Below are 13,262 nucleotides of genomic sequence, written 5' to 3'. Positions count from 1 at the left end.
ACAATACTTATTATTAGTACATTCTCTCACCAGCTGATTGATCCTTGAAGTCATACAATAGTTCTTCTTTTTTTTATTGGTTGATTTTCTCTTCAGACCACTTTTCTATTATTCCTTTTTCGGCCTGAGAGATAGACAGTTAGCTATAAAAACCCTACATACTCATGTATAGTTCTTTATCTTTCTATTACTTGAATAAACTGCTTCACTCCTCATCAGAAACCTTTAAGTTTATCATCAGTCCTCTACCTGCTATAATCTCTAGCACCTATTGACCTCAAAAAAAACTCATCATACCTTTTACTCCCTGCAAGTGCAGACAGAGATGGGTATTGTTTTTGTTATAGTTTAATGTTGCCTCACAGAATTGTGGGAAAGGGTTTAAGTGGAGTAGGAGAAGATACCAGTTAAGGAGTGTCAGAAATTAATTGAAAGTATGCCTAGAAAGATTCAGGCAGTGTTTAGGGCAAAAGAAGGCTATACCAAGTACTGATAATAACCAAATACCCTTTTCAATTCAAAAGTGAAAAAACCCTTTCCATGGTGTTGCTGTTTTAAATCAACCAAATCACATGACCTATGGGGCAATTTTACAGCCAAGAGTATGTACTATTTATGACTCCACCAAAGCTAAGTGCAATTCTCAAGCTATTTGATGGTATGCTTCATGCATGACACCCAGAGTTAACATGGAAAGGGTTTTTGAGGTCACTGTATGAGCTGAAAACATAAAGGGATTTTATGGGGATGATTTCATTATTAATTACTGCCAATGACCTACAGAAATAAATAGATAGTTTTCAAAATACAATTCCTTGTTGGAGTGGATTCCATACTTAGTGTTTGTGATACAAACATATTTGAACTACATATGGTCTCTTTTTCTCTCTTATAGTATAGCCACTTACTATTTATCATATGCCCTCAGTTGTTCTGGGAATGCCAGAATAGGAGCCATTGTAAATGATTCCTTAAACTTATCAAAAGCTTTTTGTTCTTTGCTCTGGCACGCAACTACAACAAGCAGAGAGGGTGCGGGAAGGAGTGGATAAACTCCCTGATGGTAGAATCAAGTTAGTTGTGGGTAAACAACAGGAGGATTCACTGAGGAGCCTCCTTGATCTATTGAGGTTTCATACTAATTTAGGTTTGTTTGTACATATGTACTATACAGTTGATAAAGGTGGTGGCTGATGATATCATAGGGCACAGCCCTTGTGACCAGCCCCACTATGTGAGAGAGTTGTAACTAATAGTACAAGGAAGCTGTACAGCACAAGAAAGTGAAAGTCCAAGTGGAGTTTGAAATAAAAGGAAAGTGCCACATGGCACAAGTGTCTAAAATAAAAAGAAGAAAGAAAGTTAAGTAGGAGACTGAGTTTAAGGTATATCTAGAATAAAACTCACAAACAGCATCACGAGGATTGTCCAGACGGGTTTCTGGTTTCTAAGCCCTTATCTCCATAGCCCTTCCAGAGGACTAGGAACTCTAATTTTCTGCACTTCAAGTGTGCATCCACAACTTATTTGACTTTGAACTCTTTTTCACTTTCCAGGGTGACTACAACTGGTTTGGGCTGGTCTACATGCTGTCCAGGCCAGCCCATATAGTTATGATTGTCCATCTTAGATAGGAAATTATTACCTGGTAATATTAATATATAGACAGGGCCAGCAGAGTCCGGTGGAGTGTACCAGCCAGGCCATGTTAGATGTGATATTATTGTGCCCATCCTCAATGACCCAGCTGAGTGAGAGGCTGCCCGTCCTACACAACCCAGCTGGGTCAGTACATTACAGGCTGTCAGAACTGTGACCTTCAGAAATTAGAGGACAGAGGACGGTGTCATGCACCAAAGTTGATTGGTAGCATGGACAGGTGTCAATAACGAAGCGAATATTCAAAAAGACTCGCCTTTGTGCCACACAGGCACAGTGCCACGTGGAATAGTAATTAATATTGCCTTTTTCGAACTTGTGGCTAATCAGCACCACCTCTATTAGGCAATCCAGTCACGCTCACCTTTGCTTTCCATTCGGTACTTTCCGCATTTCGGCATTTTGGCAAATTTTTGCGTCGCCACTGGCTACACATTGCATTGCACCCTTGTTTTTGTCGTTTCCTTCACTTCCCTTCCTTTGCCTAGCCCCACCATGGGTCCCTTACTCCCGTTTTTATTCTCACCCGACGGTCGTATCTGGATCCCCATTTTAGTTCACCTCCTCGTCACCTCCACCCTCCTCCTCCTCATCTTCTTTGCTCCCCCACCATTTCTGATGTCACCACTTCTTATCCGCTTCCGTCGCCGATCCGTCGACTACCACGTGCCACTGCTGATATTAGCAAAGCCCCGGCGGCCAGTTCAAATAGGGAAACAGGTCCATCTTTATGACGTTGATCTACCATCATATACTATCAAAACATCGGTCGCTCGTCTTGCCTGGTTGGAGCGTGGGTGGGTAGTTTTTGAGCTGGAGAAGGTTCATCCCCTTGCATCGCCCATGTTCATCGCTGTCCCATTCACTTGGGTACACTTATCTTTTGTCCATTGTCTTCGCTACAGCTACACCTACCACACGCTGCCTGGGACTCACTTGTTCCAAATTGGAACTACTCCTCTCCCTCCCTCGTTTGATCAGGTGGTCCAACACAACCAGTCCATTGGTAAGGCCATGGAACTGTCGGATTTGGACTAGGTGGTGGACTGGTGGCTCCAGTTTCTTTTTTTTCAGCAGAATATTCATTTACAGTGCGATTATTTTTGATTTTTGAATCATTTTTATGGACACATATTTTTTTAGAATGTCTGACTGACAATAAAGGAACTGTGTTGATACTGATAGTGTTTTGCCTTGCCCTTTTTTTACTGCATCTTCCCATGACATCATGATTTTCCTGCTCTCTTTTTGCTATTGGACTTTACTTTATGGCTGTACAAACATGTGACATTACTCACAGCATTCATTGTTCTATCCCTTTCTTTTCCTTATTTTGACAATCTTATCCTGTACTACCTATGCAGGATTTGTCAGCGTACATTCCTTCCTTCACATCCTTTCTCATTCTTTTTGCACAGCTATACTGTGTATAGCCTACTTTTCTTTTACTATATAAACCCCTGTATTTTACCTTGTAAAACAACAAAAACTCCAATCCAGACTTCTTCTCTAATCTCAAGTTCACTAGTCTCTGCTACTTGTGATCCAGTGTGGTCACAACACTTCCCACTGCTACCACTGTTAATTGCTGTCATCGTCACTTCCCACTTTTGAAGTCATTGTTATCCCTTTCGATTAGAGTCCTTCTGAGCACTACAGTTTGTGCCCCAGGAGCCTGCTATCACTAGGAACCTCGTCACCTTGTCATCCTCGTTGTTCTCAAACCTACCTTGTGCTACAATTAGCAAGGTAGTGCTCATCTATACTCATCACTAAGCCCCTATCTTCTATAAATTCAACTATCCCTCCTCCTCAAAACCCACACTCATACACCTCTGGGTTTTACTTTGAAGGACCTTTATACGTACCACCCCACGAACAACCAGACCACTCCACTGTTCTAGGAGGCAAAGCCCATAAACAAGTTCCGTGGAATCTGGGAGGATTGTGTGTTAGTTTGTTTTTGTGTGTGGTTTTCTAACAGCAGTTCTCATCATCGACAATGGAGATACACTGGGGAGCAGAATAGATTACAAGGTTGGGAGTTAGTTTAGCTCATGCACTAGGCCCTTCGGCTGTTGATGATGAAAACTGTTGTTGGAAAACCACACACAAAAACAAACTAACAAACAATCCTCCCAGATTCCACGGAACTTGTGTATGGGCTTTGTCTCCTAGAACAGTGGAGTGGTCTGGTTGTTCGTGGGGTGGTACATATAATAATTCTTCAAAGTAAACCCCAGAAATGTATGGGTGTGGGTTTTGAGGAGGAGGGATAGTTGGAAGATAAAGATAGGGGCTTTATGATGAGTATGGACAAGCACTACCTTGCTAATTGTAGCACAAGGTAGGTTTGAAAATGACAAGGTGACAAGGTTCCCAGTGATAGCAGGCTCCTAGGGCACAAACTGTAGTCTTCAGAAGGACTCTAATTGAAAGGGATAACAAAGACTTCTGAAGTGGAGAGTGACAATGACAGCAATTGACAGTAGTAGCAGTGTGAAATGTTGTGACCACACTGGATCACAAGTAATAGTGAGTAGTGGACTTGAGATTAAAGAAGAAGTCTGGACTGGATTTCTTGTTTTTACAATAAAATACAGGGGTTTATATAGTAAAAGAAAAGTAGGCTATGCACAGTATAGCTGTGCAAAAAAAATGAGAAAGGATGTGAAGGAAGGAATATACACTGACAAATCCTGTGTAGGTAGTAAAGGATAAGATTGTCAAAATAAGGAAAAGAAAGGGATAGAACATGAACAACAAATCCTGTGTATGTAATGTCACAGGTTTGTACAGCCATAAAATAAATTCCAATAGCAGAAAGAGAGCAAGAAAATCATGATGTCATGGGAAGATGCAGTAAAAAAAAGGGCAAGGCAAAATAATATCAGTATCAACACAGTTTCCTTGTTGTCAGTCAGGCATTCTAAAAAAAATATATGTTGATAAAAATGATTCAAAAATCAAAACAATTGCACTGCAAATGAATGTTCTGCTGAAAAAAAAGAACTAGAGCCACCGGTCCACCGGTCCACCACCTAGTCCAAATACGATGTTTCCATGGCCTTACCAATGGTCTGGTTGTATTGGACCACCTGGTCAAATGAAGGGAGGGGAGCAGTTCCAATCTGGAACAGATGTGTCCCAGACAGCGTGTGATAAGTGTAGCTGTAGCAAAGACAATAGATGAAGGATAAATGCACCCAAGAAAATGGGGTGGTAATGTACATGGGTGACACAAGAGGATGGACCTTTTCCAACTCCAAAACTACCCACCCGTGTTCCAGCCAGGCGAGACAAGCAACCGATGATTTGATAGTATATGATGGAAGATTGATGTCATAAAGACGGACCTGTTTCCCAGTTTGGACCGGCCGCCGGGGCTTTACTGATATTAGCAGTGGCACATGGTGATTAACGGATTGGCAACAGAAGCGGATGGAGAGCGGTAACATCAGATGTGGTGGAAGCACAAGGAGACTAAAATAGGGATCCCCAAACGACCATCTGGTGAGAAGTTAAAGGAAAGGAGAGGGCCCATGGTGGGGCTAAGTAAAGAAAGGGGTAAGGGAAATGACAAAAGTGAGGGCACAATGCAAAGTGTAGCCAGTGGCGATGCGGAAAATTGCTAAAAGTACTGAATGGAAAGTAAAACACTGTGCCTGTGCAATGTAAAGGCAAGTCTTTTGAATATTTGCTTTGTTATTGACACCTATTCATGCTACCAATCAACTTTGGTGTATGACATCATCCCTTTCAATTAAAGTCCTTCTGAGCACTACAGTTTGTGCATTAGGAGCCTGCTATCACTGGGATTCTCATCATCCTTGTTATTCTTAAACCTGCCTTATGCTACAATTAGCAAAGTAGTACTTGTCTTTATTAATCTTAGCCCCCAATCCAGTTCAGCATCAAGCCTCTATCTTTCAACTATCCCTCCTCCTCAAACCCACACCACTTGGTTTTTGTTTTGAAGGATCATAAAGTTTACCACCCCACAAACAACCAGAGCACCCATTGTTCTAGGAGGCATTGCCCACAAACAAGTTCCGTGGAATCTGGGAGGATTGTTTTTTAGTTTGTTTTGTGTGGTTTTCTAACAGGCAGCCTTCATCATTGACATTGCACAGAATTGTGTGGTTTTACATTAGAAGCAAATTCTTGCAAACAAAGTCTTAAGTTTTGATGATTGTGGTGACTTATACGCAAAACACTGATTTTAATTAGGTAATTATTCCAATCTCATCTTGTTGTGTACTTCTCCAGGCCTCCATAATGTCCAAACAAAAACTCTATAATCTGAGTAACCTTGGACCATATAGTAGTTACAAGGGAGTGCCTTCCTACAAGAAACAAAAAGCAGTATATACATACTTATTGGTACAAAACCTAATCATATAATTTGTGTAAATAATGTTGTGCCATGGTGACCATCATGTTATGTGATACAGTTGTATGTGCTTGCCAGTGTTTTTATTGACGAGGTCAGACCTCAGAGTCAGACGCCATCAGACGGAGTCAGCCTCATTGACTTGACCTCATCAAAGGTCAAGCACAGGACTGTGGCATAGAGGCAATAGTTAATTATTTAATATGACAGATAAAATTACATGAGAATATATACACTGCAATAAAGAATCAAAACACAATATTAATAGCATGTAGATTAGTGAGGAATACTGGCGAGCATGTAAAAAATAAAAAGTTAGGTTACAGTAATGCTTGGGCAAGCTTCAGAGTTAATTTCTTCCTGGATGAAGTCATGGTACTCCTCCTCACATGCTAATGCTGTTTGTCCAGCAGCCCAAAACTGCAGAAGTGAGGCAATATTGGGTGAGGAACAACCGGGTAGCGGGAAGCTGAAAAGCTCATGAAGTGTGGCTCAAACACTGTGAGCACGAGTACTTGCACTGCCACTTGTTGAACGAATGCTAGTGGATGAGGGTGTGGATGATGTGGCAGCCTGAGAGGGAACAGGTGCTGTTGTGGATTGAGTTGATGTTACGATACACAATTTTTGGACCTTTAATTTTCATTCTCCTCTTTAACTTTATACTGTAGTTTTTGCACACTGTTACGATAACACAATTTTCGGACCTTTCCTTCTTTTTTATTCTCCGCTTTAACTGTAACAACCAAGAGTTAGTTACTCTGGCGCACACAGGAACACACTATAAAGAGAATGAAGAGGGAGTGGTTACCCCTTAGGATTACTACAGGGTTATTTGTACATGTGTACTATACAGTTGATAGAGACAGTGGCTGATGATGTCATGGGGCCTAGCCCGCATGGCCAGCTCCACTGTGTGAGAGAGTTGTGTCCAAAACAACAAGAAAGGCAATGTGGTGTGAGAAAGGGGAAGTGCTGCGTGGCACCATGTGTGAAAGCTATAGTACAAGGTTAAAGCGGAGAATAAAAGTAAAGGGAAAGTCCAAAAATTGTGTTATCGTAACATTAACCTTGTACACTTTAGCTTTCACACATGGTGCCCCACGGCACTTCCCCTTTTGTTCAAACTCCTCTTTCTCGCACCGCATTGCCTTCTTCTTATTTTAGATACAACTCTCTCACACAGTGGAGCTGGTCATGCAGGCTAGGCCCCATGACATCATCAGCCACTAACTTTATCAACTGTACAATACATAAGTACAAACACTCTGTATTAGTATATATACCCCAATAGATCCAGGAGACTCCTCAGCGAGTCCTCCTGTTGTTAACCAACTAACTCTCTGCAGCCTAAGGGGCAACCACTCCCCATTCACTACCTTTATAGTGTGTTCCTGTGTGCGCCAGAGTAATTAACTCTTGGTTGTTACAATAGGACTCGCTCTTCTACTCTCTCGCACGTTGTGCAAAAAGTCCCACTGGGCACCCGGACTCCAGGGTGAAGGAGATTTGGTTATTGTTTAGGAATATCCCGCATAGCAGATAGGTGCGCTCTTTGCGACGGCCTTGTAGTGCTTTGGGAGAAGAAACAAAACCTTCAATACACGGCCCCAGCGTTAAGGGGAGTACTTAGCTCAGCAGTCGGTGTGGAACCACTATTGATTAGAATTTACATATAAAACTTCACTTTCTCTTTCCTCTGACCAGGCCAGGCACTTGCCTCCGCCAGTCTGGAGAAGGGTTGACAGCTTAACAAGCGAACCACCCCCTGACAACCGTTCGGACCAGGGTTTATTACGAATACTTTTATATAATTTTCAAATACTATAGTGTGGGTAGTCAGAGATTGAGATCCGATACTCAGCTGGGAAGAGGTTGATCCGCAGATAGCAAGCAGGGACCCCCAGTTACCTTTTTTTTTACATTACCTTACAAAGAGAACAAGTCAACATGTCGTTGCAACCAGATATCAATGCCCTGCTGCACAACATGCGTGCGCAGATTCAGGCATTAACGAGCCAACTCGCCGAGCTGCAGGCAAATCCCCCTGCAGCAACCCCCTCGGTTGAGAAGAAATTCAATAAGAAAGTCGAAGTCGTCGCTGACCCTGGCACCTTCGAGGGAGACAGAGCGTGATTTGCCGAATGGTGGATCAAACTCCAAATATGGGTTAAGGCAAATTGGGATGCATTTGCCGACAATTTTCAGGTAGCCACTGCAGTGCTATCTCGACTAAAGGGACCTGTGGCGGGTTGATACGCCCAAGTTAGATTGCAGGAGTGCTACACCACGGGAGTGTGGCCCACCTGGGATGATCTCAAAGTAGAGATTGAAAAATATTTCAAGCCGCAAGCTGAGCACGACTGGGCGCGTCAGCAGATCCGTTCCTTCAAACAAGGCAACATGAGGACAGATGATTTTGTAACCCGGTTCCTGGCCCTCTCCATCCAAGGGGGCCTTGGTAATGAACATGCAGTGGAGCTGCTGGAACGCAATGTGAACCCTCACATTGCAGAACAGCTTTATCTGCAGGATATGAGAAATGAGAATCTCTCTCAAGCAGCAGAGGAGGTTTGGAAAATAGGTAGGGCCATAGAGCTCTACAAAATGCACCAAGGTGGCGAGACCACCAAAAACAACCAATCCCAGAGGTGCCCTGGGTCATCAAACCATCAAAATCATTCTCACAGGTTCAAGCTGTCAGGCTGCAACCAGGGCAGGGAGCCCCCATGGATATCGGTGTGGTCCAAGGAGGACAGATGCGCAGATTCAAGGGGAACTGCTACAATTGCGGCCAAGAAGGACACATGTCCCGCAATTGCAGAAACGGGGCGCAGGCCGCCCAATAAAAAAATAATCAAGGGCGCCAGGCGCGCCAATCAGAAACTGAAAAACCGGACAATCAGCTCAATACTCTGGCCGGTCGTTCGTACGAGGAAATCCGAGTTTTCTTCTATGACCAACAGGTCAATGAAATGAAGGCTCAGGGAAAAGAGTTTGGAGCTTAGGTCACTTGGGTGCCTTTGCTCCATGAAACAATGAAGTAAACCACAACAAAGTGGCCCCTGCTCTGGGGTGTTGCACGAGCAATAAAGGAAAGACGGGGATGGCTCCCCAATTTGTAAATAGATTTCAAAATTTATCAGAAATATGTACTTGTATGAAGCAATGTAACTGTAATATTTATGATACTACCGCTGCACCAGCGTCTTCTTTAGAGCGTGGCCCCGGCGAGACAAACACTAGGGTGCTTGATTCTGGTAAAAATAAAATAGAAAAACATGTAACTTGCGATACCCCTTCTTCTTTGTTGGAGCCACCCTTTCCCAAAATCCCAAGGCGTGTGTTGATGCGCACATATTTATTCCAAAAAGAGATCTGTTTAGACATTGGTGTGGAAAACCTTGCCCGGGGCATAGTACACCCAACCAGCGCACTGCTTGATTCAGGCGCTAACAGAATCTTCATAGATCAGGTCTGGGCGGAGCAAATTGGACTCCCCCTTGTAAAATGAGATGTATCTATTCCCGTCTATAACGTTGACGGTACGCTTAACACGGGTGGCTGCATCACGCACAAATGTTCTTTTGTTGTCGAATACCAAGGACACAGAGAACGAGTCACCGCCAAAGCTACCCAACTAGGGAAGATTAATTTAATCTTGGGCTGGACCTGGCTATTTAAACACAATCCTGAGATCAACTGGCAGACAGGGGTTGTCACATTGTCATGTTGCCCTCAGGAGTGTGTAAACTTGGGTAAACCGAATCATGTCCGTCACAATGAGCGTCTTGAAAAGATAAACGCTGGTCACGTTTATGAGCTCAGATCTTTAGAAAAGATTGACGAGGACGATGATGAGGTAAAACCCGAGGAAGAGATTAAGAGGCTGGTACCTCCCGAGTACCATGACTTCTGGAAAGTCTTTTCTAAACATAAGTCAGAGCGCTTCCCAGAGGCTAAGCCTTGGGACCATGCAATAGATTTGAAGGACACTTTCAAACCGAGAAAAGGACACATGATTCCCCTCTCTGCTCCAGAAAGAGATGAGGTCTCAAGTTTCATAGACGAGCAGCTTAGGAAGGGTTACATCAGATCTTCCAAAAGCCCTATGACGTCCCCGGTGTTCTTCATTCCTAAAAAGGATGGTAAGAAGTGTATGATTATAGACTATTGTTATGTGAATCAGCACACGGTTAAAAATGCATATCCGCTACCTTTGATCAGTCAGCTAGTAGACAAATTGGCTGATGCCAAGATCTTGACAAAGATGGATCTCAGATGGGGGTACAATAATGTACGAATCAAAGAAACTGATGCTTGGAAGGCCGTGTTCACGTGCCACCGAGGATCCTTTGAACCCCTCGTTATGTTCTTTGGGTTGACCAATTCACCGGCAACCTTCCAGAGCATGATGAATGAGATCTTTGCGGATATGGAGAACTGTGTTGTCATTTACATTGACGATTTGTTAATATTTACGAAGTCGGACAATAAGGCTGAGCATGACAGGATCGTGCAAGAAGTCCTTCAACGCTTACAGGAACGGGACCTATTCATCAAACCCGAAAAGTGTAATTTTAAGGTGAAGGAAGTAAACTTCCTCGGTATGATCATAGGCCAGAACGGTATCAGGATGGATCCTGAGAAAGTTCAAGCTATATTGGACTGGCCAGAACCTACTCGCGTCAAAGGAGTTAGGGCCTTCCTTGGCTTAGGCAATTTCTACCGAAGGTTTATCAAAAACTTCGCAAAAATCACAAGACCATTGAACGATCTCACTAAAAAGGACATTGTTTGGCACTGGGGTGCTAAGGAACAAGAAGCTTTTGATAAGCTTAAACAGGTGTTTACAATGGCGCCCATATTTCAATTCAATGCCCTGACGATCTTTGGAGGCCTTGTGCCTATTTATCGCATAGTTTGTCGCCTACAGAGCGCAACTATCAAATATATGATAAGGAGATGCTGGCCATCATTAGAGCTCTAGAGCACTGGCAGCACTACTTAGAAGGTGCTAGGCACCAATTTGAAATTTGGACTGATCATAAGAATCTGGAGTATTTTATGACGGCCCGAGACTTGAACCGAAGACAGGCCCGCTACGCGGTATACTTGTCAAGGTTTAATTATAAATTAATTCATAAGCCTGGAAGCTCTATGGGAAAAGCGGACACTTTGTCCAGAAGAGAGGATCATGCCAACGGCATCGAAGATGACAACAAAGGTGTTACCCTGATAGACCAATCAAGGGTTGCCGATGTTAGAATTGGGCAGGATTCCGATCTTCTAGAAGTCTTCAAGAAAGACATTTCCTCAGAAGAGAAGGCACGCCTTGACGGCAATGAAAACTATTTATGGGAAGACGGGCTCTTCCATTTTAAAAACAAAATCTGTGTGCCTGAGTCCACAAGGATCAAGGCAATAGATAGACATTATGACACTCCAGTGGCTGGGCACCCTGGGTGGCAACGAACAATGGAGTTGATCTCCAGAAACTACATGTGGCCTGGCATGGTCAAAGACGTACAGGAATACGTAAAATCCTGTCTGAGATGTGCCATGGCTAAGAATTCTCACCAACCGCCAGCTGGTAAACTTATGCCGAATCCGATACCAGCTGGTCCCTGGCAAGATATATTGGTTGATTTCACAACGGATCTGCCCGAGTCAAATGGGTATGATTCAGTAATGGTGGTAGCAGATCGCTTCTCCAAAGAAGTGGTATTCATACCCACCAACAAAACTATTACTGCCGCTGGTACGGCAGATTTATTTAAAGATTTTGTATGGTCTATCCATGGGTTACCAGAAACGGTTATCTCCGATAGAGGACTTCAATTTGCTAGCGAATTTACGAAAGAATTATGCCGGATGCTGGGCATCAAACCTAAATTATCAACGGTGTTCCATCCGCAGACTGATGGACAAACGGAGAGACTCAACCAGGAGTTGAAACAATATCTCCAGATATTTATTAATGACAGGCAGACGGATTGGGCCAAGTGGCTAAAGATAGCCCAGTTCTCATACAATATTAAACAGTCATCGGCTACAGGAAAGGCACTGTTCGAGGTTACTAGATCGTACCTCCCCAGAATGGGTGTAGAACCTGGTAAAAGCAAGAACAAGGCTGCTGGGAACATGGCCAAAGACATGAAGTCTGTCTTAGACGAAACGCACAAGGCGCTATTCAAAACTGCAGAGTAGATGAAAGACAGGGCAGAGCGTAGACGCTCTAAGGCCCCTGACTACAAGATCAATGACCTGGTCTGGTTAGATACCGACCATTTAAAGTTAATAGATTGGCAGTCTAGAAAACTGACCGAAAAATGGATTGGCCCTTACCGGATTAAGGAATTCAAACCCAACGCAGTGGAGCTGGAAATCCCAAAATGAATGAGGGTAGTACCCACGGTCAACATTAGCCGTGTAAAACCCTACAAAGGGCCGCTGCCGGGACAGCGTGTAGACCGGCCCGGACTGGTTGTAGTCACCCAGGAAGGTGAAGAAGAGTTCGAAGTCGAACGGGTGGTGGATGCACGCTTGAAGCGTGGCAAATTAGAGTTCCTAGTCCTATGGAAGGGCTATGGAGACAAGGACAGAATGTGGGAACCAGAAGCCCATCTGGACAATTCCTGCAACGCTGTTCGCAAATTCTATGCTAAGAATCCCTCAGCTCCTAGGAAGCTTAGAGGCATAGATTCAAATCTTTTTGATTCTCTTTTTCAACCTATGCCCGAAAATTTAACTACTACCTCCGGTATTTGGTCTCGCCTGGAAGTCGAGCCTTAGAAGGGGAGTAGTGTTACGATAACACAATTTTCGGACCTTTCTTTCTTTTTCATTCTCCGCTTTAACCTTGTACACTTTAGCTTTCACACATGGTGCCACACGGCACTTCCCCTTTTGTTCAAACTCCTCTTTCTCGCACCGCATTGCCTTCTTCTTATTTTAGATACAACTCTCTCACACAGTGGAGCTGGTCATGCAGGCTAGGCCCCGTGACATCATCAGCCACTAACTTTATCAACTGTACAATACATAAGTACAAACACTCTGTATTAGTATATATACCCCAATAGATCCAGGAGACTCCTCAGCGAGTCCTCCTGTTGTTAACCAACAAACTCTCTGCAGCCTAAGGGGTAACCACTCCCCATTCACTACCTTTATAGTGTGTTCCTGTGTGCGCCAGAGTAACTAACTC

At 43.6% G+C, this 13,262-nt stretch overlaps 2 protein-coding genes across 2 annotated transcripts; both read left to right on the top strand.

Annotated features, from left to right (window-relative positions):
• Positions 1-8,002: 8,002 nt before the first annotated feature.
• On the top strand, positions 8,003-9,060 carry SERLADRAFT_436201 (uncharacterized protein; the record flags this gene model as incomplete). Its single annotated transcript, XM_007316497.1, has 3 exons — positions 8,003-8,184; positions 8,323-8,861; positions 8,915-9,060. 3 exons carry the CDS (start codon positions 8,003-8,005, stop codon positions 9,058-9,060), a joined length of 867 nt encoding a protein of 288 aa, XP_007316559.1.
• A 515-nt stretch (positions 9,061-9,575) lies between these two features.
• On the top strand, positions 9,576-9,782 carry SERLADRAFT_343484 (uncharacterized protein; the record flags this gene model as incomplete). Its single annotated transcript, XM_007316496.1, has 1 exon — positions 9,576-9,782. A coding segment is annotated over one exon (207 nt), but the record flags the coding sequence as incomplete, so codon positions are not given.
• Between the last annotated feature and the right edge of the window lie 3,480 nt (positions 9,783-13,262).

The sequence above is a fragment of the Serpula lacrymans genome, assembly GCF_000218685.1.
Source record: "Serpula lacrymans var. lacrymans S7.9 unplaced genomic scaffold SERLAscaffold_5, whole genome shotgun sequence".
Taxonomy (NCBI): domain Eukaryota; kingdom Fungi; phylum Basidiomycota; class Agaricomycetes; order Boletales; family Serpulaceae; genus Serpula; species Serpula lacrymans.
Note: the sequence above shows the minus strand (reverse complement) of the source record. Positions and strands in the feature narration are given on the sequence as shown.